A 23,392-nucleotide genomic window follows, 5' to 3' on the forward strand; every position below is an offset into this window, starting at 1 on the left:
CATCTATGATACAATGGACCTGGCTCTGGCTGTACTCCCCAGAGGAAGCATCACCTCACCCAACATAAGAACATAAGAAACAGGAGCAGCAATAGGCCATATGGTCTCTTGGGCCTGCTCCATCATTAAGACTATTGCTAATCTTTCAACTCATTTCCACTTACCCATCTGATCTCCACATCCCTTGATTCCCCTAGAATCCAAAAATCTATCTCAGCTTTGAAGATACTCAACGACTGAGCATCCACAGCCTCCTGGGGTAGAGTATTCCAAAGAATCACAACCCTCCGAGTGAAGAAATTCCTCCTCAGATCAGTCTTAAATAATTTACCCTTAACCTAAGACTACGTCCCCTAGTTCTAGACTCCCCAGCCAGGGCAAACAACCTCTTAGCATCTACCCTGTTAAGCCCCCTCAGAACCTTATAAGTTTCAACGAGATCACCTCTCATCCTTCTAAATGCCAGCGAGTATTGGCTCAATCTACTCAACATCTCAACACAGAAATCAAACTAGTAAACCTTCGCTGCACCACCTCCACGGCAAATATACCCTACCTTAGATGAGAAATGTTGCACGACTTCCTTTCTCTTGTACTGCAGTCCCCTTGCAACATGCCATTTGTCTTCCTATTTGCTTGCTGTACCTGCACACTTTCTGTGTTCCTTGCACAAGTACACCCAAGTCGCTCTGAACATCAACATTTAAAAACTTCACACCTTTTAAAAATATTCTGTTTTTCTATTCTTACTACCAAAGTGAGTAATTTCACATTTCCCCTCATTATACTCCCATTTGCCACCTTATTTCCCACTCACTTAACTTGTCTTACACCCCTTTATAACCTCTTTGTTTCTCTTCACAGTTTACTGTCCCATCTAGCTTTGAATCACCAGCATGCTTGGATGCATTACTCTTGGTACCTTCACTTAAGTCATTAATATGGATTGTAAATAGGTAAGGGCCCAGCACTGATCCTTTGCGGCATCCCAGTAGTTCTAGCATTCGTTCGTTCATTGGTGTCATCTTCTTTCCTGAAGGTTGACTGCTATGGATCTCCACCTCTGTCTGTCCTGTACTGTCCTTACACATTCTGCATAGGTCAGCTGCATCCACTCCATTATATCTGTCATCCATTTTCTTCTCTGCTTCCCTCTCTAATGTTTTCCATCGATCTTTCCTTCCAATAATTGTCTCTGTCTACCTTCTGCTCTAATGATGTGACCGAAGTATTATAGCTTTCTCTCTTTGACGTCATGCACTAATTTCCTCTTTTCTCCAACCATTTCCAGCACTTCCTCATTAGTCTTTCTGTCTGTGTAAGATATATGGAACATCCTCCAATATGTCCACATCTCAGATACATTCAGCTTATCAATAGTCTTTTTATTTGTTGTCCATGTCTCTGAGGCACGTAACATAGATGACAAAATGTAGCACCTCAGCATTCTTTTCCTAAGATTCAGGGTCCATTTCTTTGATGTTTACAAGTTCTTCATTCTGACAAAGCTGGTCTTGGTTATCTCAATTAAGCTGCCAAGGTAAGTAAACCTTTTCATTTGTTCCAGGACTTTCCTTCAATTTTCACTTCTGGGGTTAGGTCCCTGCTTATCACTATTGTCTTGGTTTTCTTCACATTCATTCTTACTCTATATTCCACACTTTTGTTCACAATTTCCTGTAGGGTCCCTTCTGATTCTGCAATCAGTGCAGTGTCATCTACATATCTCAAGTTGTTGATGTTCAACCCACCAATATTGCAACCTAGTAGATATTCTGTGTCTCTGAAGGTAGTTTCAGTGTACAGATTGAACAGTTTTGGGGACATAACACATCTCTGACGCACTCCTCATTTGATTGGGAAAGTGTCTGATAAGCCCCTACCAAATCTCATCACCACTGATTGCTTCCAATAAAGATTTTGAATTATCCTTTTATCATTTCTGTCAATTTCTAGTTTGTTTAAGCACTTCATTATTTTCTGATTGCAGTCTATCAAATGCCTTCTCATCATCCGTAAAACATATATTCACAGATTTTTGTACCTCCAGATATCCTTTGATCACTACTCTTAAATTAAAGATGCCCTCTCATGTTCCTTTCTTTGCTCTGAATCCTGATTGACTATCATCTATCTCTGCTTCTATAGATTGATCATTTCTTTCCAAAATGATTATTAAAATAATTTTCATCACATGGCTCATGAGGCTTATCGTCCTGTGCTCCGAACACTCTCGGGTTTTTGGTTTCTTTGGGAGCTTAATGAACACTGACTGCATAAGATCCACAGGTATGAATCCTGTTCTGTAAATTTTGTTGCAGAGGTCTGTATTTGCCCATAGTTAGTCATGGAATCTAGTTTAAACAGAGGTAGTGATGTAGGCAGACCTGGGACCCCTGCGGAGATGTCTAATGTAAATAGGAACAGGGAAGAAGAGGACTTACTAGGAAGTGGGAATATCCAGATTAATGATGAGGGCAGCCCAAACTTGGAAGTTACAGCATACCAATTTGAAAATTCTCTGTTTATCCCTTCTCACTGCTTTCTGGCTGTTAACCAATCTACTATCCATGCTAATATATTCCGCCCAACCCCGTGAGCGCTTGCCTTTTATGTGGCACCTTATCAAACGCTTTTTGGAAATCCAAATATACTACACCCACTGGTTCTCCTTTATCTACCCTGTTAGTTACATCCTCAAAATAGTTTAAGAAATTATTCAGACACAATGAACTGCATTTTATGGGCCCCCAAGGTATGGGAACAGAGGCCGGGGGTCCTGTAAAATAGCCAGGGAAGGCAGGGGTGTGGAGTGCCTGTTGCATTCCCGATGAGTTCGAAGTTAGTCTGGGGTGGGGAAGGCTGAGGGCGACCTTCCCATCCATGCCAATTGAAGCTCTTAAGTGGCCAATTAATGGACACTTATGGGCATCTTCCCGCCTCCACCTCAATTCTGTTGAACGTGGAGGGGCCTGCTGTCACATGGACACGCCACCAGGTAAAGCCTGGCAGCCTGTTAGTGGGGTCGGGGGATCCCTCCTTTGGGGGCAATCCATGGCCCCAGGAGGGCCGCCCCCTGGAACACCACACCCCCCACCCTCACTAAAATGCCCCGCCAACCAGTCATCAGGGCTTGCCTGAATAGCCCTGGCAACCCTGACACCACTTACCTCTCCTGGGGTCTTCATTAATCTTCTACTCTGCAGGGCCTCCTGCAGTACCGGCAGTGGCCACTGTTCCCGGTGGCACTGCTGGTACTGTTGAGCTGCCGGCCTTCCAAATGGCCAGCAGCTCTCGAGGCGGTAGCTCATCCCTTAAAGGGACAGTGTCACCGACAGTGGGCAGTTAAATGTCTGCCTGTCGTGAAATCGCAGCAGGGGTCCGACGGAGGGCCGAGGTTGGGTCTTCCCTTACCTTCTGGCCTGCTGCTGGGAGCCCCGTCGCCAAAATAAAATCCAGCCCAATTTCTCTTTCATAAAAACATGTTGACTGCTTAATCATATTATGATTTTTTAAGTGCCTACTTAATAGATTCCAGCATTTTCCCGATGATTGATATCAGGCTATCTGACATGTTGTTCCCTGTTTTCTCTCTCCCCCGTTTCTTGAATAGCAATCTTGCATTTGCTACCTTCCAATCCACTAGGACTGTTCTGGAATCTAAGGAATTTTGGATGCTCAAAACCAATGCATCACTGTCTCTGAAACCTAGGATGTAGGCCATCATGCCCAGGAGATTTGTTGGCTTTTAATCCCATTATTTACTCAAGTAATTTTTGCCTACTGATAGTAATCACTTTAAGTTCCTGATTCTCACTAGTCCCAGCACTGAATACCTATTAGAGAGCCAAATGCATTCAGGGGACTCCTGTACTATCTAACTGGTCTTCTTTGTTTGTCTGGTGGTCACCCCTTCCCTCTCTGCTTGCACAATCTTTTGGAGCAGGAGTGGTCAACATTTTTGCGCATGGTGAGGGGGGCCACATTACAATTTTTGTCTAAAATGAGGGGCCGGTAAGATCATTTTGGAAAAATAAAGGCATTAAAAATGTATCTTGCTATCAGTAAAAACAATAGCAAAATGAGCAGTTTTATGAAGAAGCCTTAAATGACCAGACTAATTTAGTGACTTACTTTCTCGTTGCTATGTTGGACACTGATTTAGTGAGATACCTGGCATTTGTTTGCTAGCACAAGTAGTCAATGTTTGCCTGGACACTCGTTGTAGCAATGTGGAGTATTGCGGATAGATACCCATCTGTCAGGAGTCATTTTGATCTCTTTCTCACCCCTTTCTCTCTCTCTCTCTCACCCTCTCTGTTCCCCCTCTCTGTGTTCTCCCATCTCTGTGTTGTTCCCCCGTCTCTCTGTCCCTCATTCTCTGCCTTCCCCTCTCTCTCTGATCCTCTCTCTCTCTCTGTCTCTCTCTCTCTGTGTTTCCCCCCTCTCTCTCTGTTTCCCCCCTCTCTCTCTGTTTCCCCCCTCTCTCTGTGTTTCCCCCCTCTCTCTGTGTTTCCCCCCTCTCTCTGTGTTTCCCCCCTCTCTCTGTGTTTCCCCCCTCTCTCTGTGTTTCCCCCCTCTCTCTGTGTTTCCCCCCTCTCTCTGTGTTTCCCCCCTCTCTCTGTGTTTCCCCCCTCTCTCTGTGTTTCCCCCCTCTCTCTGTGTTTCCCCCCTCTCTCTGTGTTTCCCCCCTCTCTCTGTGTTTCCCCCCTCTCTCTGTGTTTCCCCCCTCTCTCTGTGTTTCCCCCCTCTCTCTGTGTTTCCCCCCTCTCTCTGTGTTTCCCCCCTCTCTCTGTGTTTCCCCCCTCTCTCTGTGTTTCCCCCCCTCTCTCTGTGTTTCCCCCCTCTCTCTGTGTTTCCCCCCTCTCTCTGTGTTTCCCCCCTCTCTCTGTGTTTCCCCTTCTCTCTCTGTGTTTCCCCTTCTCTCTCTGTGTTTCCCCTTCTCTCTCTGTGTTTCCCCTTCTCTCTCTGTGTTTCCCCTTCTCTCTCTGTGTTTCCCCTTCTCTCTTTCTGCCCCCCCCCTCTTTCTCTCTGCCCCATCTCTCTCTGCCCCTGCCTCTCTCTCTCTCTCTCTCTCTCTCTCTGTCCCCCTCTCTCTTTCTGTCCCCCCTCTCTTTCTCTGTCTGTTGCTCTCTCTCTCTCTGTCCTCCTCTCTCTCTGCCCCCACCCCCACCCCGCTCCATTCTCCTCTCTGACAGTTGCAGAGAGCAGGAATGCTCAGCAGAGCAGCTTTGCGGTTGGTCAGTTTTCTTTTAAATCGCAATGTCATTTGCACAGCTAACAGGTGCTGGGAGCAGGAACGGTGGTTTCTGAACTTTGGGCAGATTCAGGGTTTTGCTGCAGACTTTAAAAAAAAAAGGTGGAATCCGCAGGAAATCCCTGAATCTGCCTGAAGTTCAGAAACCTTTGTTCCTGCTCCCAACACCTGTCAGCTGTGAAACTGACAGCTGCAATTTTTTTTAAAAAGCTGGTCTGGAAGAAGAAGCCAATGGGAAATTTCTAATCTCTGAAGTTACCAGTCACGGACCTCAAAATTTTGACCACGGACACATTGCTGACCCCTGGCGAGGATGAGAAACGGCCAGGTAAAGTTTACATCTAAGGACCGGATGAAAACCATTGGCAGGCCGGATCCTGGCCCCTAGGCCGTGTGTTAGACAACCCTGTTCTATAAGATTCTCAAAACTACCATTTCCTGTAGTTTCTCATCTGCAGATCATCTCACTCAATTCTAAATTATTGGCATGTCATAAATACATATGGCTCAAATAAAGATCTTGCATGGACTAAAAAGATTCTTCAGCTCTTCGTTCACCTGCATCCATCTTGTGGATATTTCTTGCTAAGTATTAGATCTAGACCTCAATTTTCTTAATCCAGATTCCATATCCCTCTTTACATTAATTTTATTCACTCTGACAGGTACCAGTATGTTTATTTCTATCTTGATTATTTTAAAGTTGGTTTCTCTATGGAGTATATGTCAATGCCTTGATGATTTAAAATGCTGTCTTACTGTACTGGCCACATTAACCATTTCATGTCATGCTGTTTGTCAAGTAACCGAATATGTCTGAGACCCGTTCTTTGGTACAGATTCATTTCCGCATGTTAGTTGCTTCACGCAACAAATCACATCTGCACACTTACATCGGTATCCCAATATCATGCCACACGTTACATCCGATAAAAGCCATTCTTGAAATTTCAGATGATATCAAAAGATGGCCCTGATGCCTGGGTAGTGGCCAGACTGTTAAATGCAGTTCTCTTAATGGGCGGCACAGTGGCGCAGTGGTTAGCACCGCAGCCTCACAGCTCCAGGGACCCGGGTTCGATTCCGGGTACTGCCTGTGTGGAGTTTGCAAGTTCTCCCTGTGTCTGCGTGGGTTTCCTCCGGGTGCTCCGGTTTCCTCCCACAAGCCAAAAAAGACTTGCAGGCTGATGGGTAAATTGGCCATTATAAATTGTCACTAGTATAGGTAGGTGGTAGGGAAATATAGGGACAGGTGGGGATGTTTGGTAGGAACATGGGATTAGTGTAGGATTAGTATAAATGGGTGGTTGATGTTCGGCACAGACTCGGTGGGCCGAAGGGCCTGTTTCAGTGCTGTATCTCTAATCTAATCTAATTTAACAGGTTCATAGGCAAGGATACAAACATTTGCAAGAAAAAGCTACCAATTACAATTCTTAACTACACTTTCTTAACTCTTGCTAAAATGTACATGGACATCAGATTGATATATTCCATTGAACCACATACAAGGTGAGTGATTCCAATTCCCACTTGGTGGTGTTATTTTCCTGTCTCTAGTGGGGCATCCTATTAATTATCATTCTGTTTCATTCCTGATGCCTGTAGGAACTTTGCTGTCCAATACAATTTTCTCATAATATCTTTAGAACAAAAATCATACATTCCCAAGTGGTCCCAGTTATTAACACTTTTGTTTTTTTTATTCATTCATGGAATGTGGGCATCGCTGGCTAGGCCAGCATTTATTGCCCATCCTTAATTGCCCTTGAGAAACTGAGTGGCTTACTAGGCAGTTAAGAGTCAACCACATTGCTGTGGGTCTGGAGTCACATGTAGGCCAGACCAGATAAGAATGGCAGATTTCCTTCCCCAAAGGACATTAGCGAACCAGATGTGTTTTTACAACAATCGACAATGGTTTCATGGTCATTTTATTCTTTATTCATTATGACCTTTTATTTTCTCTAAAGTAATCTGCTAAATTGTGCCTTTTAAAAATCATTTTAAAATGATCTCAAATTCAAATAGCAGTGTTGCTGGGCTGACAGGTTGGGTTAATGTTCAATTTGTTTCTCTCCAAAAGAACTCTTGTGGGTTTTTTTTGATACTCGGGAACCACCTAGACTGCTTTTCTATCAGTCTTTTTTGTTAAATGAAAAATTGATACAAATTTAAATTACATTTCATGTAAATTTTCCCTTTTGAGTGCTTGAAATAGCAGCTCATATCAATTAATTTTATCTATTCAAATCGCAGAAATAATTATGCCCAGGCTTGGCGGTTTTGCATGGTGTTTTACATTGAAGACAGAAGTGCTTGCAACTAGTTTAGAGGTAACTTCCATAACTGTCCTTCTCAACCATTCGAATGATAACAAATGCCCTGAATGAGTTAAGGCCAAGTCTTTGAAAGGCAAAGCTTTCAGTCCAAATTGTCACCATGCTGTGACATTTGCTATCTGCTGATATGTTCTTAAATTCTTTTTTAAAAAACTGCTGAATTTCTTGCTGCAGTTTCAGTACTCATGCTGCTGGAAACCATTATTACCTGTTAAAAAAAATCACAAAGAATCCATTGTGGCTCTGTTTAAGAGCCCAGTGAATTAACGTCCAATCATATACTCAGCAATACAGAAGTTGTGTCATAGAACATTACAGCGCAGTCCAGGCCCTTCGGCCCTCGATGTTGCGCCGACCTGTGAAACCATCTGACCTACACTATTCCATTTTCATCCATATGTCTATCCAATGACCACTTAAATGATCTTAAAGTTGGCGAGTCTACTACTGTTGCAGGCAGGGCGTTCCACGCCCCTACTACTCTCTGAGTAAAGAAACTACCTCTGACATCTGTCCTATATCTATCACCCCTCAACTTAAAGCTATGTCCCCTCGTGTTTGCCATCACCATCAGAGGAAAAAGACTCTCACTATCCACCCTATCTAACCCTCTGATTATCTTATATGTCTCTATTAAGTCACCTCTCCTCCTCCTTCTCTCTAACGAAAACAACCTCAAGTCCCTCAGCCTTTCCTCGTAAGACCTTCCCTCCATACCAGGTAACATCCTAGTAAATCTCCTCTGCACCCTTTCCAAAGCTTCCACATCCTTCCTATAATGCGGTGACCAGAACTGCACGCAATACACCAGGTGCGGCCGCACCAGCGTTTTGTACAGCTGCAGCATGACCTCGTGGCTCCGAAACTCGATCCCCCTACTAATAAAAGCTAACACACCATATGCCTTCTTAACAGCCCTATTAACCTGGGTGGCAACTTTCAGGGATTTATGTACCTGGACACCAAGATCTCTCTGTTCATCTACACTCCCAAGAATCTTCCCATTAGCCCAGTACTCTGCATTCCTGTTACTCCTTCCAAAGTGAATCACCTCACACTTTTCCGCATTAAACTCCATTTGCCTTCTCTCAGCCCAGCTCTGCAGCCTATCTATGTCCCTCTGTAACCTACAACATCCTTCGGCACTATCCACAACTCCACCGACCTTCGTGTCATCCGCAAATTTACTAACACACCCTTCTACACCCTCATCCAGGTCATTTATAAAAATGACAAACAGCAGTGGCCCCAAAACAGATCCTTGCGGTACACCACTAGTAACTAAACTCCAGGATGAACATTTGCCATCAACCACCGCCTTCTTCTTTCAGCTAGCCAATTTCTGATCCAAAGCACTAAATCACCTTCAATCCCATACTTCCATATTTTCTGCCATAGCCTACCGTGGGGAACCTTATCAAACGCCTTACTGAAATCCATATACACCACATCCACGGCTTTACCCTCATCCACCTGTTTGGTCACCTTCTCAAAAAACTCAATAAGGTTTGTGAGGCACGACCTACCCTTCACAAAACCGTGCTGACTATCGCTAATGAACTTATTCTTTTCAAGAATTCGTGAATTAAAATTTAAAAAAAACAGCTGTCAGCAGAAGGGGTTAACTTCTCTGCTTGTTTGCAAGAGGGCAGAGCAAATCATTTTCAAATGCACACAGATGCATCACTTTACGTAACATTTTTCTAATCGAAGATGAACCAAGCACCATTTTAAACTGTTTACCCAAGTCTTGGAGCCCTTTTTGAACTTGCACAAATTTTTTTATTCTTAGAAATTGAAAACAACAAAAATCAGTAGTAACATTATCAATTTCAAAGGAAAACATTTCATCAGGGAGGACAGCATTTTAGATTAAACTCCAATTGTTTCAAAACTTAGTAGCTTCTTCCTCAAACTGATTTTTCAATTTCTGATGTTTGCAAACAACACCCTGCTTTAATAATGACTCAGCAGTGGCTCAAATATATGGTATACTCTCAGCTCTCACATAGGAGCATGTAGCAGTTTGCTAATAACTTTGAGTTTGGTCATGTATCCACCATCATGTTTACGGCTTGCAGATGCATGGCCTCCTGTATCGACAGTGCAGACTACCGGTCTCCCACCATCATCTTATCGGAAAAGGGAATTCATCACTCTGGAGCCACAGGGGATCTGGAATTATTTGCCCCGGTGCCTGAGGCACCACAGCAACTAGCTGAGCTCTGTTACTAATTTGCATGACCTCGATTGCCGACTCCATCCTCTTCAGCCGCTGCTCGACAGGGTCGGGACTCAGCTGTACAGGAAGAGAGCTCACTGTTACTGTCAGCCTCCATAATGCGCCTATTGCGGCAGTGTGGGCACAGTGGCCCAGGCGGTTACAATTAAAACAGCCCACCAGGGTGCTGCTTCTCAGCACCGAGTTCCTGGATGGTCCAGATTTCTGATTAGGCAATGGGCTTTCGACCGCTGCTACCGTAGCCTTCGCGGGCGATCGGGGAATGTTACCATGGATGTGTTCCCAGATGTATCGTACGGGAATGGGGGAGCAACTCATCACAGGGCGTTGTCTTGGTGTTATAAACATTCAGTGCGATACAGACTAATGGCTGGAGACCATCAGAAAGAGGCTCTTGAAGCTTAGGGAGTCAAAATGGTTACCCCCTTCACCTCTTATGTGCCAGTAGCAATCGTAGAGCCTGCGAACACACTTGGGCTTTTGGTGGGGGTCTGTTTGATGTTAACTAGAACCTGGTGAAAGTCAATATTCGCCTCCCCAAGGGCCCTCCTTAGGTCACCCTCTATATCCCCAAGCAAGCCTTTAGTCAAAATGTCTCCGTCTAGTTCTCATTTTAACTCTCGGGAACATGCAGTTAGGAGATCCTGTTTAAGGTCGTCCTTTTCCCACTCCTGGTTTGAGATTTTAAAAACTTCCCATTTTGGTGTGAGGAGGAGGGGGTCGGAGTTCCTATCCACTGTCACCCCCAATTCCTCTTTCAGAGCCTTAACCTCACTGGGGGAAAGGGGCCTGTGTATGTCCGTGGTGGTAACTTCTTCCCTGAGTGGACGTGGATGGTTCGTCACATAGAAACATAGAAAAATAGGAGCAGGAGTAGGCCATTTGGCCTTTCGAGTCTGCACCGTTATTCAATACGATCATGGCTGATCATCCAAACTCAGTACCCGCTTTCTCCCCATATCCCTTGATCCCTTTAGCCCTAAGAACTATATCTAACTCTTTCTTTGAATTTGTCCCTTTAGTCTTGGCCTGTGGCCCTACGTTGGGTGACCACACCAGTATTCCCTCGTCACATAGGACAAGCGGAGCCAAGTGGGTATCGTTCTCAACTGTATTGTCCCAACAAGGGCTGGATCACTTGCTCTGGTTTTGGAGACAGCAGCCACCACTGTTGGCTGATTTATGCCTGAAGTTGATGGATTTTAGCTAAACACGGGCATGATCTGCTTCAGGGGAGGTGACAGTCGTTGACAAACTAACTCCCTCAAAGACCTCCTTGCATCTTCTAACTCCTCACTTGGTCTGGTATTTTCTACCTATTATTCAATATTTTTTCCAGTATCTGCTCTAGTTTTTTCTTTGTATAACATGCTCTTTCATGTGCATCCTGTTCCCAGCATAACTGTGCAGGATGGCAATGCTCTCCTCCCAACATTCACTTTCTTTTTGTAACTTAACCACCTGTTTCCTTCTCAGTATTTTCTATTTAATTGTGAGGCACATAAATGTCCCCCCTAGGCCAATTTATCCCAGCCCTTTTTTTAACTTAAGTTTGTGTTTCTGAACCTCTTCAGAGAGCCTACCAAGAATGCACTCATAATCCCCATCGCACTCCTTTAAAATTCTCAGGCTATCTAGCACTCCAGGTGCACCTTTTTTTCTGTCAAACTATCTATCAGTCATTTCCTGTGATATGCTAATGCTATTGTACTTCTGGATTTGTTTAGGAACTCCCCCTTAACAGCATCTTAACTAAAACTGTTGCTTCTCACAAACTCAAGCCTATGATTTGGACCATTGTGAATCCCATTTCTCACACCACTGTATGATTTGGTTCAGGAGTCACAGATTACCCAAAAAGGAGGAGGGGGAGGTGTGGGTGTCGAAGTCATAGGTGGTTTTAAAGTAGTTTATGAAAAAACAGCAGCTAAATATGATGATGCATAAGCTAAATAGAAAAGACATATCTGCATAATAGGTTGAACAGTGTACTGATTCCAGGTTGTGCAGAGGGGCAGAACGGTGGTGGCAGTCTCCCCAATGGATGAGGCAGGCAAGGTGTTGGTAGTCTGTTTGGTCCTCAGGATCCTCAGCATTCTTGAGCTAACCAAAGTGTAAGGCAGAAGCCAGCATAGACTTCACTTTGGGAAGCTTTCCCTCTGTCTGAAGAAGACTGAAGATTTCCCTCCCCAGCATTTGTTTATATACTTTATTTCTAGGGGCTGGTGGGTGTCCCATGTCAGTCCAATTGCCAAGGGACAGGTACCTAACGCAAATGCCTCCTCTGCCCATCACTCTGCCCCAAAGTCATCTTCCAGCTTATCTTGTGCTTGGTACTATTTGTTAACTTCTGCCAGATAGTTTTCCAGAGAGGGTATGAGGCTCAATCTTATCAGCTTTAGAAATATCTTGTTTCAGAGCCTGTGCTAGTCATGTCCTTGGCAGAGAAAACAGGCCTACGGTGTCTTGTGCCTGTCAGCCCAGCTATAAAATATTCCTTAAGAGGGAGAGCTATTTCTATAATATTCAATTAATTTTCTTAACCTTATCTAATCTCAAGAAAATCTTATTAGACAGCCATTTCTTACACACTGCTTGTACCTGTTGGCCTCTCACACTGTTTCCCCTCAGACTTGCTCTCTCCACACACACTGACTCTGTGCCATCGCTTGTACCTGTTAGTCTTGCATTATTTCCCCTCGGGCTCCCTCTCACTGACTCTGCCACCACTTGTACCTTTGGTCTTGCATTGTGTCCCTTCAGTCTTGCTCTCTCCACTCTTACTGACTCTCACCACTGCTTGGACCTGTTTGTCTCTTGCATTGATTCCCCTCAGGCTTGCTGTCGCTGACTCCCTGCCGTTGCTTTTACCTGTTGGTCACTTGCACTGTTTCCTCTCATGTTTTCTTTGTCTTTTTGGCATCCTCCCATCCCACCCACTGCTAGTGAACAGGATCTCTCACTTCCTGTCACTGCCTAAACTAGGGATTCCAAAGTGGCATTGGAAACCTGAAAGTCCAATCCATAGGTCTTGTAGTTATTTCTATCTTCACAAACATTCCCTTTCTGTTTGCAGCCAGTGTGCTTCCTCTTTAAAGGGTGCTGGCTACCTTTAAGTAATGTCAGAGACACCTGATTTTCCACCACCCTAAACAGATGCACAGCACTGGCTGCACACCTGGTCCATCATAATGAAGCCCCAGCACCAATTTCACATTTTCATGCACAACCTAATTTCTAGGCCTATGAATTGGCTGATTTGTTTTAACAGGGCCCTTGGTTGTAATTTTGCCTGAAGTTGCTAACTATATTTCTAAACACTGACACGTTTAATTGCATTCAGTCAATTAAAATTATGTTGCTCTCTCTTCCTTTTTATGTAGTAAAGAAGTCTCCAAAGAAATAAACACACTAAAAATTAATATTTTCATCACAATATTAATTTAACTTCTTTGACTAAATATGGATTGAAAACTGTAAATTTATAATTTATGTAGATTATAGTAAGTCTGATAAGCATATTCAAACTTACTGATACTTTTGTCAATATGTTATGACCTAATAATAAAAGAAAGTTGGGATCTTGCAAAATTTGTATTTGTGCTCTGTCATCTAGTAAAACACATTCTTTTGTTTTTAGCGAATATCACTGAAGAGCATTTATCATATTGTGGACCCAACAATTGCCCACAATATGAAGAGAAGATTGCTGTTAATACAACATCTATCCAGTATTCTTCAACCACAATCTACACCCTCTCAGCAATTTATACCGGTAAGTAACAATTGGTTGTAGCATATCTAACAATGTAAATCTCAAGGTTCTGCTTATTTTAGTTCATACCATCTGTTCTTTAGCTGTACGCATTCTTGCCCCATTCTTCACCATTTGGACAAACTCATAAAGGCTGTGATGTGAAAATTGATTTCCTCTGCTTTGGGCTGAAATTTCACCCATTTCTGGCCAAAATAATATGGTGGAGGCAAAGGAATATAGCAGTTATTAACATTTGCTTCCAGAGACATACACACTACTTTGTTTATGTTACCTTACTGCCTCAGAAGCAGAGCTACCTTTGTTTGTGTCGCTGTAATATAAAAGGGGAACAAAATCTCTGCCAGTAACATAACATAGTTAAAGATTTGTTTGAATCCTCTTGCTGCAAACTACAATGCACGTTTCTATAGTCCTCTTACTTCTTTTAGTACTCATTTTCATTTCATTCACCTAAGAGTTAGGAGAAATTAAAACAATTTATTGTTACAAAATTTTAGATTTAATGCATTCAGCAGCGAATACTGAAACCCTTTCATTTATTGGTCTGGACAGGCCAATTCTTTTGTACTTTGATTACTGAAATGGAATAACAAAAGAAGATTATAGCAATCATGTTCCAGATTTATGAAATGTTTGGGCGCAACCGTCCAACAATGGATGGGGCATGCATGGTCATAACGAGCAGCATTGCCTCCCGATTATATTAATAAAGGCAGAAAAAAAAGGCATCCAGGGCCCACACTCAAAACAGGCCCTCTATTTGCATATGCAAAGGGCCTAAAGGCTGCTTTAGCTGCCCTTTTCAAAATTGGACTGCTCTGAACGCTGGTGCCAGCTTGACTGTGGGTAGTGAAGCATGGTCTACCTGGAGCCTTAAAGGGAATGCTGGAAACCACCATCAAAAAGGTCAGTTTTGTAAAATATATTTATTTGAATGTTGAGCCAGAAGGTGCAGAGTGCTCCTACTGCCTCTGCTGCAGAACCAAAGACAGTTGCCGGCCCCTGCACAGCCCCTTCTCAATCACCCTCTCCTGATAGCTGCCTCCCTCCTGATTGCTTCCCCATCTCCAGATTACCCTTTCTCCTGATCACCCCTTCTCCCTCCCAATTGTATTCCCCTAACTCCCAGGACTGACCCGAGGGCTGCTACATTGAAATCCTTTTCACTGGTGAGGTACCAGTAGATATCCAGAAATCATTTGCAGCTTGTCCCTTTCATTTAAGTGAGACCAGAGACCCAATATTGCCTCGGGCTTACCTGTCCCAACACAGTGATCATTCCCTGCACCTCGTTCTCAAAGAACCAATTTCTCCGCCATTATGCCGACGTCGGGGGTCGTGGTGGAGGTGGGGGGTGCTGGAAAATGCCTCTTGCAGAGGCCTGCCATGGGCCTCAATTGCCAGGAAGGCCTGCCCAATATTGCCAGTGGCGGCGAGGCCTCGTGGCGGCTCCCCTCCACCACCCGCTGCTCGGCAACGGGAGTGAAATCTATATATTTAAATAAATGTAAATTAACAAGATAATTACCTGCTCGTCTCTGCCTTCCGTCCTGCTCCAACATTGGTGCCGGTGGCCGGCACTCCCGTGCCTTTGGATACCCATCTAGGGATCTGATGCAGGACACTGGTGGGGAGGGGGGAGCAGGTAAGTATTTCAGTGTGGGGGTTCGGTGCAGCATCAGAGTGATTTGATTGGTGTAGGGGATGGTGGGAAGGGGTAAAGATTCAAGATTGTGAACTTTGGAATGGGGGAAGGTCAGGTGCACAAGGTAAGTATTTTGGACGGGGAGAGGGCAAGGGATGAATTGTATGGTTATTTTGGGGGGGGCGGTGAGAGAGGGGCTCAAAACATTTTTTAAATTCCTTTGAATAAATTTTACATCACCATCTCTAAAAATGTTAATTAAATGGAAGGGCTCGAAGCCCTTTAAAAATGGCATTGGCGCCTGCGCAATGATGCCTGACCCCATTACCCGGGGATGGACAGCCGGCCCCCTCCACGTCATTGGTCGGGGGGGGGGGGGTCTTCCCAGGCATTTAAATGAGTTACCGCATTTAATATCGTGGTACTCCGCGACAAGCTGTCCACACGGGCGGACAGCCATAGTTTACACGGATGACGGGCATGTAAAATGCAGCCCATATTTTTCTAATTTGTGAAATTTATTAAGATTTTCTCTTATGGAAGAATCTCGATCTAGTGTCACTGTTTAAAAATAAGGGGTCGCCCATTTAAGACAGACATGAGGAGAAATTGTTTCTCTCAGAGCGTCGTAAGTCTTTGGAACTCTCTTCCTCAAAAGGTTGTGGAAGGAGTGTCTGAATATTTTTAAGGCAGAGTTAGATGGATTCTTGGTAAGCAAGGGGGTGAAAGGTTATCGGGGGTAGGCGGCAGGCTCGAGGGGCCGAGTGACCTACTCCTGGTCCTAATTCGTATGTTAAAAATACATTTCTAAGATCAAGTGCTTTAGATCCATATTAATAAGAAAATATCTTTCTATTTTCCTTTCTCAGTGGATTAGAATAATAATGAGGTAGCTGTTCCTTTTTTGTGCACCAGTATTGTTTGAGCATTCTAGTTCAAAACAATGGATGTTCTAAACACTGATGTATAGCTATCCTTTCAGTCATTGGTATCTAATTACTTACAATCAACATTTTTAAAGAGTGATGCTCAGCTACTAAATATTTTACATTTTGTGGATTTGAGTTTTCACACAGCAGGAGGTGCTGTCCTGAATCTTTATTTTTCCCCAACAAATTCACTATCCAATGAGCAGGGGATGATTATGCAACAGATCTCAGCGACAGCATCAAAAATGTTGTGTTTTTTCAGACAGCTCAGTGCTTCCCTTGCTCACCCTGTATGTAGTAGGCCCCAGCAAGTCTTAGCCTCCCACCCCAGCAAAACTGCTTGGCAGAGCCCATGAAATCTGCTTTCCATATGCTAACAATCCCAGGCTCAGAAATAAAACAAATCATGAATCATCAGTCAGGAGATCAAAGCAATAAAGTGAGAATATGAAACTTAACTATGAAGTTGTCATTTGTGGCTTTAAATATCTTCATTTATGATTTTACTTGAAGGCCTCAGCATTTTCTATAAGTCAAGGCTTGCAATATTTATCCAGAGCCATGACTCTGTGAGCTGAAGGCACAACGTGCATGTCCAGTGAGTACTATTTCCCAGACAGTAACATTTGGACAATTAATACAATGTATCCCTTCAGTATGTAAAAGTATTTGGTTGGTTGTTTTCAAAAATTAGTGGAAAAGGTACTCGACAAAATTCTAAATTTTATTTAATATTTATATTGTATGTTTATTTTTAAGAAAAGTGAAGCTGTGTGCCCATTTAGTTCTCCCCAGGTGTCAGGTTTTGAGTGGGGGGGGCGCCTGAAGATGCCTCCAGGAGAAGGCAGCCACGCACCCCGAAGCCGGGAGGGCCCGGCCCAATATTGCCGGCGGCGGCGAGGCCTCATGGCGGCACGCCCCCCCCCCCACCCCACCCTCGACACTCGGCAACAGGACCCTCCATTTGCATATTTAAATAAATTAAAATTAATGAATTAATCATACTTGCGCCACCGCCGGAGTTCCCGCTCCGATCTTCGGCCTGGTGACTGGCGCCTTTGCATCCCCATCCGGGGAAACGACGCGCCACACTGGTGAGGAGGAGGGAGAAGGTACATTTCTCAGTGTGGTGTGGAGGGGGGGAACAGGGTCAAAGTAACATCATTGATCTAGGGGATGGTGGGGAGGGTTGGAGGTTAAAGTTTATGCAGTTTGGTGGGGGGAGGTCGGATTGTACAGCTAAATGTTTCGGGGAGGGGGAAGGGAATATTAATGATTTTATGGTTATTGGGAGTGGGAGAGGGGCAAAATAGATCACTTTATCTTTAAATATTTCTGTCATTCGGGCTGACAGACCTTTAAAAATGGCATCAGCGCTTGCTTGTAGGCAGCTGACGCCATTGCCAGGGACAGATAGGCCGCCCCCTCCATGTGATCAGAGTGAGCGGCCCGCCTCGGCCATTCAAATGATCCGCTGCACGGGAGATTGTGGCGGCTCACGACGTGCGGCTGGTGCGGGCGGGCTGCTGTTTTTTCTGCCCGCCGCCACACAGAAGATTCAGCCCCATGTGTGTGTGAGAGGGCGAAACAGATCAAATGCAAGCATAACAAATTTTGCTGCTTACACTCCTGTTTCAAATTTAATGTTCAAATTATAAATTTTAATATAGTTTTCTAGTGGAAAATTCAATTTGTGTCTCTGTATAACTATTTTAATTTATGTATTTTGAAAACTATTTGAATACAAATTGGTTGATGGATTTGAGCATTTTTTCAACTACACTAAACAAAATCTATTTTTTGACTTTGTAAAGCAATGTCAAGCAACTGGCGGAAATCGTAGCAGAAATGGGAATGTCCAAACGGCATTCAATTTTCTGGTGTAATTTATTTATGTAATTATTCATGGATCTAATTGTAGACTTTGGGTCCAAGAAATGTAATAACATTGAGAGTGGACACTTGCATGTAAGTGAAATTTAAGGCAAGTGTCATATTAGGGGGGAAAGTTTCTGAAAGTCTCAAAAAACATCTCCGCCTATTGACTGCTTTTGCCAAGGCTGACACTGCAGCGGACTAAGGAATTCGCAGCCAAATATGAAGCAGCTTTGCATCTGCCTGAGACTACAGATCCCTCATGCTCATTGCCAGCTCAGTGTACCAGGACTTGCCGAAATAGTTGGTGTTATCTTGGCAGGTGAGGTCAATCAAGCTACACTGAATTGTGTCCTATGAATTTTGACCACACCTTGACTGGGATAATTTTGAGGAAGCATCCAACATTATGGTCAGTCAGGTACTCACATATCTTAATGATGTCATTGGGTCTGCTGTTGCAGCTTTTTTTGGGAAGAGATGCCTCCACTAGCTTACGTCTGCTAGAGAAAGGTAACTTCAGGTCTATCTATAGGTGTGGGTATACACACATCAGCAACAAGGCACAGAGAACCTCTCATGCAGCCTGGACTGCTTGGCATCCCTCCACAGCTGCTCCTTTTCTTCCAGACACCTAATGGGAAGCACTTTGGTGCCAGTTGTGGTGCGAGGACAAAAAAAACAGACAGAAAAAATTCATGTGAGCCCAGTATCAGCAAGATTTTTTTTTTGACTTACAAAATAGCATAAAAACATTTTGACCTCTATTTAACTCTGGCCTTTAAATCAATTGTCATCGATTTATCAGTACATAGCAACTCCGGATACCTAGTTTCCCAAATTTGCTTTGCACTAGACATTGTGCACATTGGGAAATGGCGACTGAATTTCAGGCTCAGTTACACTTCAACTGTGCCCATTTTTGGACATGATATTGTCCAAAATAGGTCTCAGTTGGGCAGAAATTGGTCATTGTTATGCCCATTTTTCCAGCCTGTTTTAGGAACCCTCAAGAAAATTGGGCTGCCCAGACCTGCTCTGATTGGTTTAGCTGGCATGGGTGCGGCCTAGTCTTTTCCATAACTCCATGTTTGAACCTTTTCAATTACGTTTCTGCTCTAACCACAACACTGAAACAGCTCTTATCACAAACAGCATTCTATGTGAGTGTGACCATGGTAAACTATCCCTCCTCATCCATCCCAAACTGTCTTCAGCCTTTGACATAGTTGACTCCGCCATCTTCCTCCAATGCCTCTTCCCTGTTGTCCAGCTGGGTGGATCTGCCTTCACCCGGCTCCATTGTTTGGATATGGCTGGATAGATAACAATCACCTTCAATAGTTTCTGTTTCCGCTCCCACACCATTACGTAGAGAGATCCCTAAGGAGCTAACCTTACCCCCTCCTATTTCTCATCTACATGTTCATCCTCAGTGACATCATCTGAATATGCAATGTCAGATTTCACATATTGCTAAAGACATTCAGCTCTACCTCACAACCACCTCTATTGATTCCTCCACTGTCTCTGATTTGTCACACTGCTGTACTGGATGAGCAGAAATGTACTCCAACTAAGTATTGGGAAGACTGATGCCATTGTCTTGAGTTCCCATCACAAATTCTGTTCTCTAGCCATGAACTCCATTCCTTCCTCTGGCCACTGACAGAGAGGTTGAACCTGACCTTTCATACCTTGGCATCCTATTTGACCCTGAGGTGAGCTTCCGACTCCATGGGCTGGATTTTAAAAGCAGTTCAGGGTCGGGATTGGAGGCGGGCGGGCCTGCAGTTTTGCACTGCCAGCGGTCATGCCAGTTCGGCATCACAGTCCCAACCCTGAGCCATTTTGGGAGCGGCTGGGTCAGGGTCGGAATGGCTACCCATCCGCAAGTGGCAGATAGCCAATTGAGGGAAATTGGGGCCAATTACAGGCCTATTAAAGCCCTGTTCCTGTGCTGACTGGGATTTCCAGTCGGCAATGCAGGAAAGAGATATCAGCCTAGACCATGGCCAGGCAACCATGGGGGGCTCATCAGAAAATGGGAGAGTTGCCCCTCCATGATCATGGTCAGGCAGATGTGGCCATTTTAAATGTTAATAAAACTGACTTCTTCAGAGAGCACCTCCAGGTTGAGGCGCTGTCTCCCTCCATCACGAATTGGCAGCTCCCATCTCAGCTGGTAGGGCTGCCGATGTGTCAATGCTGGAGGGCTTCCTATTGGCTCTTCAGCCTTGGGAACTGGTCTACCATCCTTAATTGGATGGCGAATTGCTCCCTGCTGTTAATTGACCTGGTCCTTTAAAAATCCGGTTTGGCATGTCTAGGAACTGGTCCTAACTTCTGGTTTCCGACCCTGAAAATCCAGCTCCATATCTGCTCCATCACTAAGGTTGCCTACCTTTATCTCCATAGCATTGCCTGTCTCTGCTGCTGCTTCGGCTGATCTGCTGCTGAACCCCTGATTTATGCCTTTGTTACCTCTTGACTATTCCGACTATTCTGATGTTCTCTTGGTCTGCCTCCCCACTTCCACCCTCCATAAACATGAGCTCATCCACAAATCTGCTGCCTGAATCCTAACTCACACCGTGGGGGGAATTTTATGCTCTCCCCTCCGTCAGGATTGGAGGCCTGGAGAGTATATAATCTTGCAGGTTAGTGGCCTGTGAATGGCCTTCCAGGCCTGCTGCCAATTCGCAATTAAGGCTGTTAAGTGGGCAAATAATGCCCAGTTAAGGACCTCATCCCACCGTCGCCAAAATTAGCTCAGCAGCGGCAGGTGGGTCTGTCACCGCATGGGGAGCATGCCAAGCAAACCTATGCGGGTTGCTTGCTGTCTCTGGGGGGAGTGGGTGGGTGGGGAGATCCCTCATTAAAAAACATTTAGTGTCTGAACGAGGGACCCGACATTGAGAAGTGGGGAGCCTGCTGAGCACCACCTCCATGTGTCCTTGCTGTCAACCCCCACTGCAGCCCCCATCCCTCACGATCACTACCCCCCCACCCTGCGAAATCTCTCCTGCTGTGACTTACCTATAGACTGGTTTCAGGGTCTTAGGTGAGTCCAGTACTGGGAGCTGCCACCGCCTCTGCAGTGGCACTGCTCAGTTAAAGAGCTGCTGGCCTCTGATTGGCCAACAGCTCTCAACAGGCGGGACTTTCATCGCCGGGGGTCCATGATCCAGGAAGACCCGCTGCTGTCCACTGAAGTGCCTAATTGACTCTTGATTTGGCAGGCATTTTCCAGAGGAGACGACTTGGGGCTCTCATCAGTACTTTTGCCTCTGAAGCACCTTAGGATGGGCTAAATGTTAAACACATTATATAAATGAAAGTAGTTGTTATAGTAGTAAGTGGCCATCGCCAAAAAGTTAAGTACATTTTAAAGATGTTTTAAATGTGGAGCAAGAATGCTTCCCCAAAGAACTTCTGATGGCTGCATCACCCCCTGCCACCACACCACCTGTCCTCCCTTGCCCCCACCACCGCCCCCCCTCACCGCCCCTCTGCCGAGTCTCCTGGGAATTACTTAAGGTTGCTGCTAACGAAGCAGATGGCCCAAACTTGAATCTGCCTGAAGTGTGAGCTGCCTGTGGAGGCATGACGAGTGCTGTCAACTCTCCCAGAATATATAGATGAAGCCGAGGCTCAGTTTCGAGCGAGCCTATGTTTGGGCATGTGTTACTCAGGCAGTGCAGGTTTGGGCTCAAGAACTGGTCTAGACTAATTTCTCACCGTGACTTTCCTGATCCTACTTTGAGTTCCCTTTTCTCCACAAATTATAAAGGAAATTCATTGAATTTCAGAAGCTTCTCATATAAAACTGTTCTGTTAATAGAAAACAAAACATTTTTGTTGGTGAAAGCTAACAGTGAGTAGGACACAGCGATATAAGCATCCAATCACAAAACACAGGGGTAAATTTTTGCATCCAATGTTGCTGGATGCAGACCACCCACTCAAGTGCTTTCAGCTCTGTGGTCTCTTTCCCCATACCGCTACTCATTTTGATAGTCCCCAGGAATCCACCAATCAGCCAAATTGAACATTTCTCCACCCCCACTGGTTCCTCCAACTCAGTGCTGCTAAACACCAGGAACGTCACCCCAGTTCTGTCAAATCCCACGACCATTCCTCCATTGCAACGAAACGCTATCCCTGCTGGAATCTTCAAACAGGTCTGTAATTACCACTTTAATTACCTTAACTACCTCTTAATTGCTGATTTTCCGAAAGTGTGTGCCATTTGCTCTTGACTTGCCATCCACTGCTGGTAAAATCTGGACCCAGCATGATGACATCATTCATCTGTGCCAACGGCTCCTATGCAACTTTTTGGCACCCCCCTGCCTCCAAGACTGTCCTCAAAGGGGCCAGAAAATCCTGGCCAGGGAACCAGTCTACAGCATGGAAGCAAGTCATTTGGCTTAACTGGTCAATGCTTTTGTTTATGGTCCGCACGAACCTCCCCTTCCCCTCTTCATCTAAACTTATCAGCATACCCTTCTATTCCTTTCTGCTTCATGTGCTTATCTAGCTTCCCCTTAAACCTGTACTATTCTCCTCAACTATTCCTTGTGGTAGTAAGTCCCACATTCTTAACTATTCTTTGGGTAAAGAAGTTGCTCCTGATTCCCTATTGGATTTATTGGTGACTATCTTATATTTATATCTCCTAGTTTTGGTTTCCTCTACAAGAGAAAACATAACCTCTGCTTATACCTTGTCAAACCCCTGCATAATTTTAAAGACCTTCGTAAGGTAACCCCTCAGCCTTCTTTACTTCTGCATTATCATTACCCTGGAACTTGAGGCAACAGAACATTCAGAGTTCCTGGTCACAGCTACAGAAAAAAATAACTATCCCTTTAATGATAGTTGATAGGATATTCTATCCCTATCTTTGGTCAGCGTTCTCTCTTCAATCCTTGGGTAAGCACTCGCTATACACTGTTGTTTGTGATTTCCGCCCCAGGTCACTGTTATCATCTGCAGTGTAAATATCTGGCACTGTGGGCTGAATTTTTGGCTCACCCCACTCCCGCCCCGAAGTTGGGAACAGAGGTGGGGGTGGTGGTGGTGGTGGGGGACGCCTGCAAATACCGGGCCTAAACGGCGTCTCAGTTTCAAGATGCTGTTCCTGGTGCCGGCAGTGTTAACAAGGGCAAGGAGAGGGTGGGACAGAGATCCTACTCTCCTCCCCATTAACACCAATTAAAGTATCTAAAAAGCTTGTTGGAGGGGGGAGGGTGGAATTTTGAAGGGGGCGCACGGGTTTCAGGAGGCATCTGTTGCAAATCTGCTAAAGAGAGGTGGGA

General features: G+C 44.7%; 1 protein-coding gene across 4 annotated transcripts in view; it reads left to right on the forward strand.

Annotated features, from left to right (window-relative positions):
* Window positions 1–23,392, forward strand: part of unc93a (unc-93 homolog A) — a 220,418-nt gene that overhangs the window by 84,613 nt on the left and 112,413 nt on the right. For all 4 annotated transcript variants that reach the window (XM_068044639.1, XM_068044637.1, XM_068044638.1 and 1 more), the window contains one exon: window positions 13,482–13,616. In XM_068044639.1, the coding sequence (XP_067900740.1) occupies window positions 13,482–13,616 (135 nt within the window). The remainder of the gene's footprint in view (window positions 1–13,481; window positions 13,617–23,392) is intronic.

Source organism: Heterodontus francisci, chromosome 13, assembly GCF_036365525.1.
Source record: "Heterodontus francisci isolate sHetFra1 chromosome 13, sHetFra1.hap1, whole genome shotgun sequence".
Lineage (NCBI taxonomy): Eukaryota > Metazoa > Chordata > Chondrichthyes > Heterodontiformes > Heterodontidae > Heterodontus > Heterodontus francisci.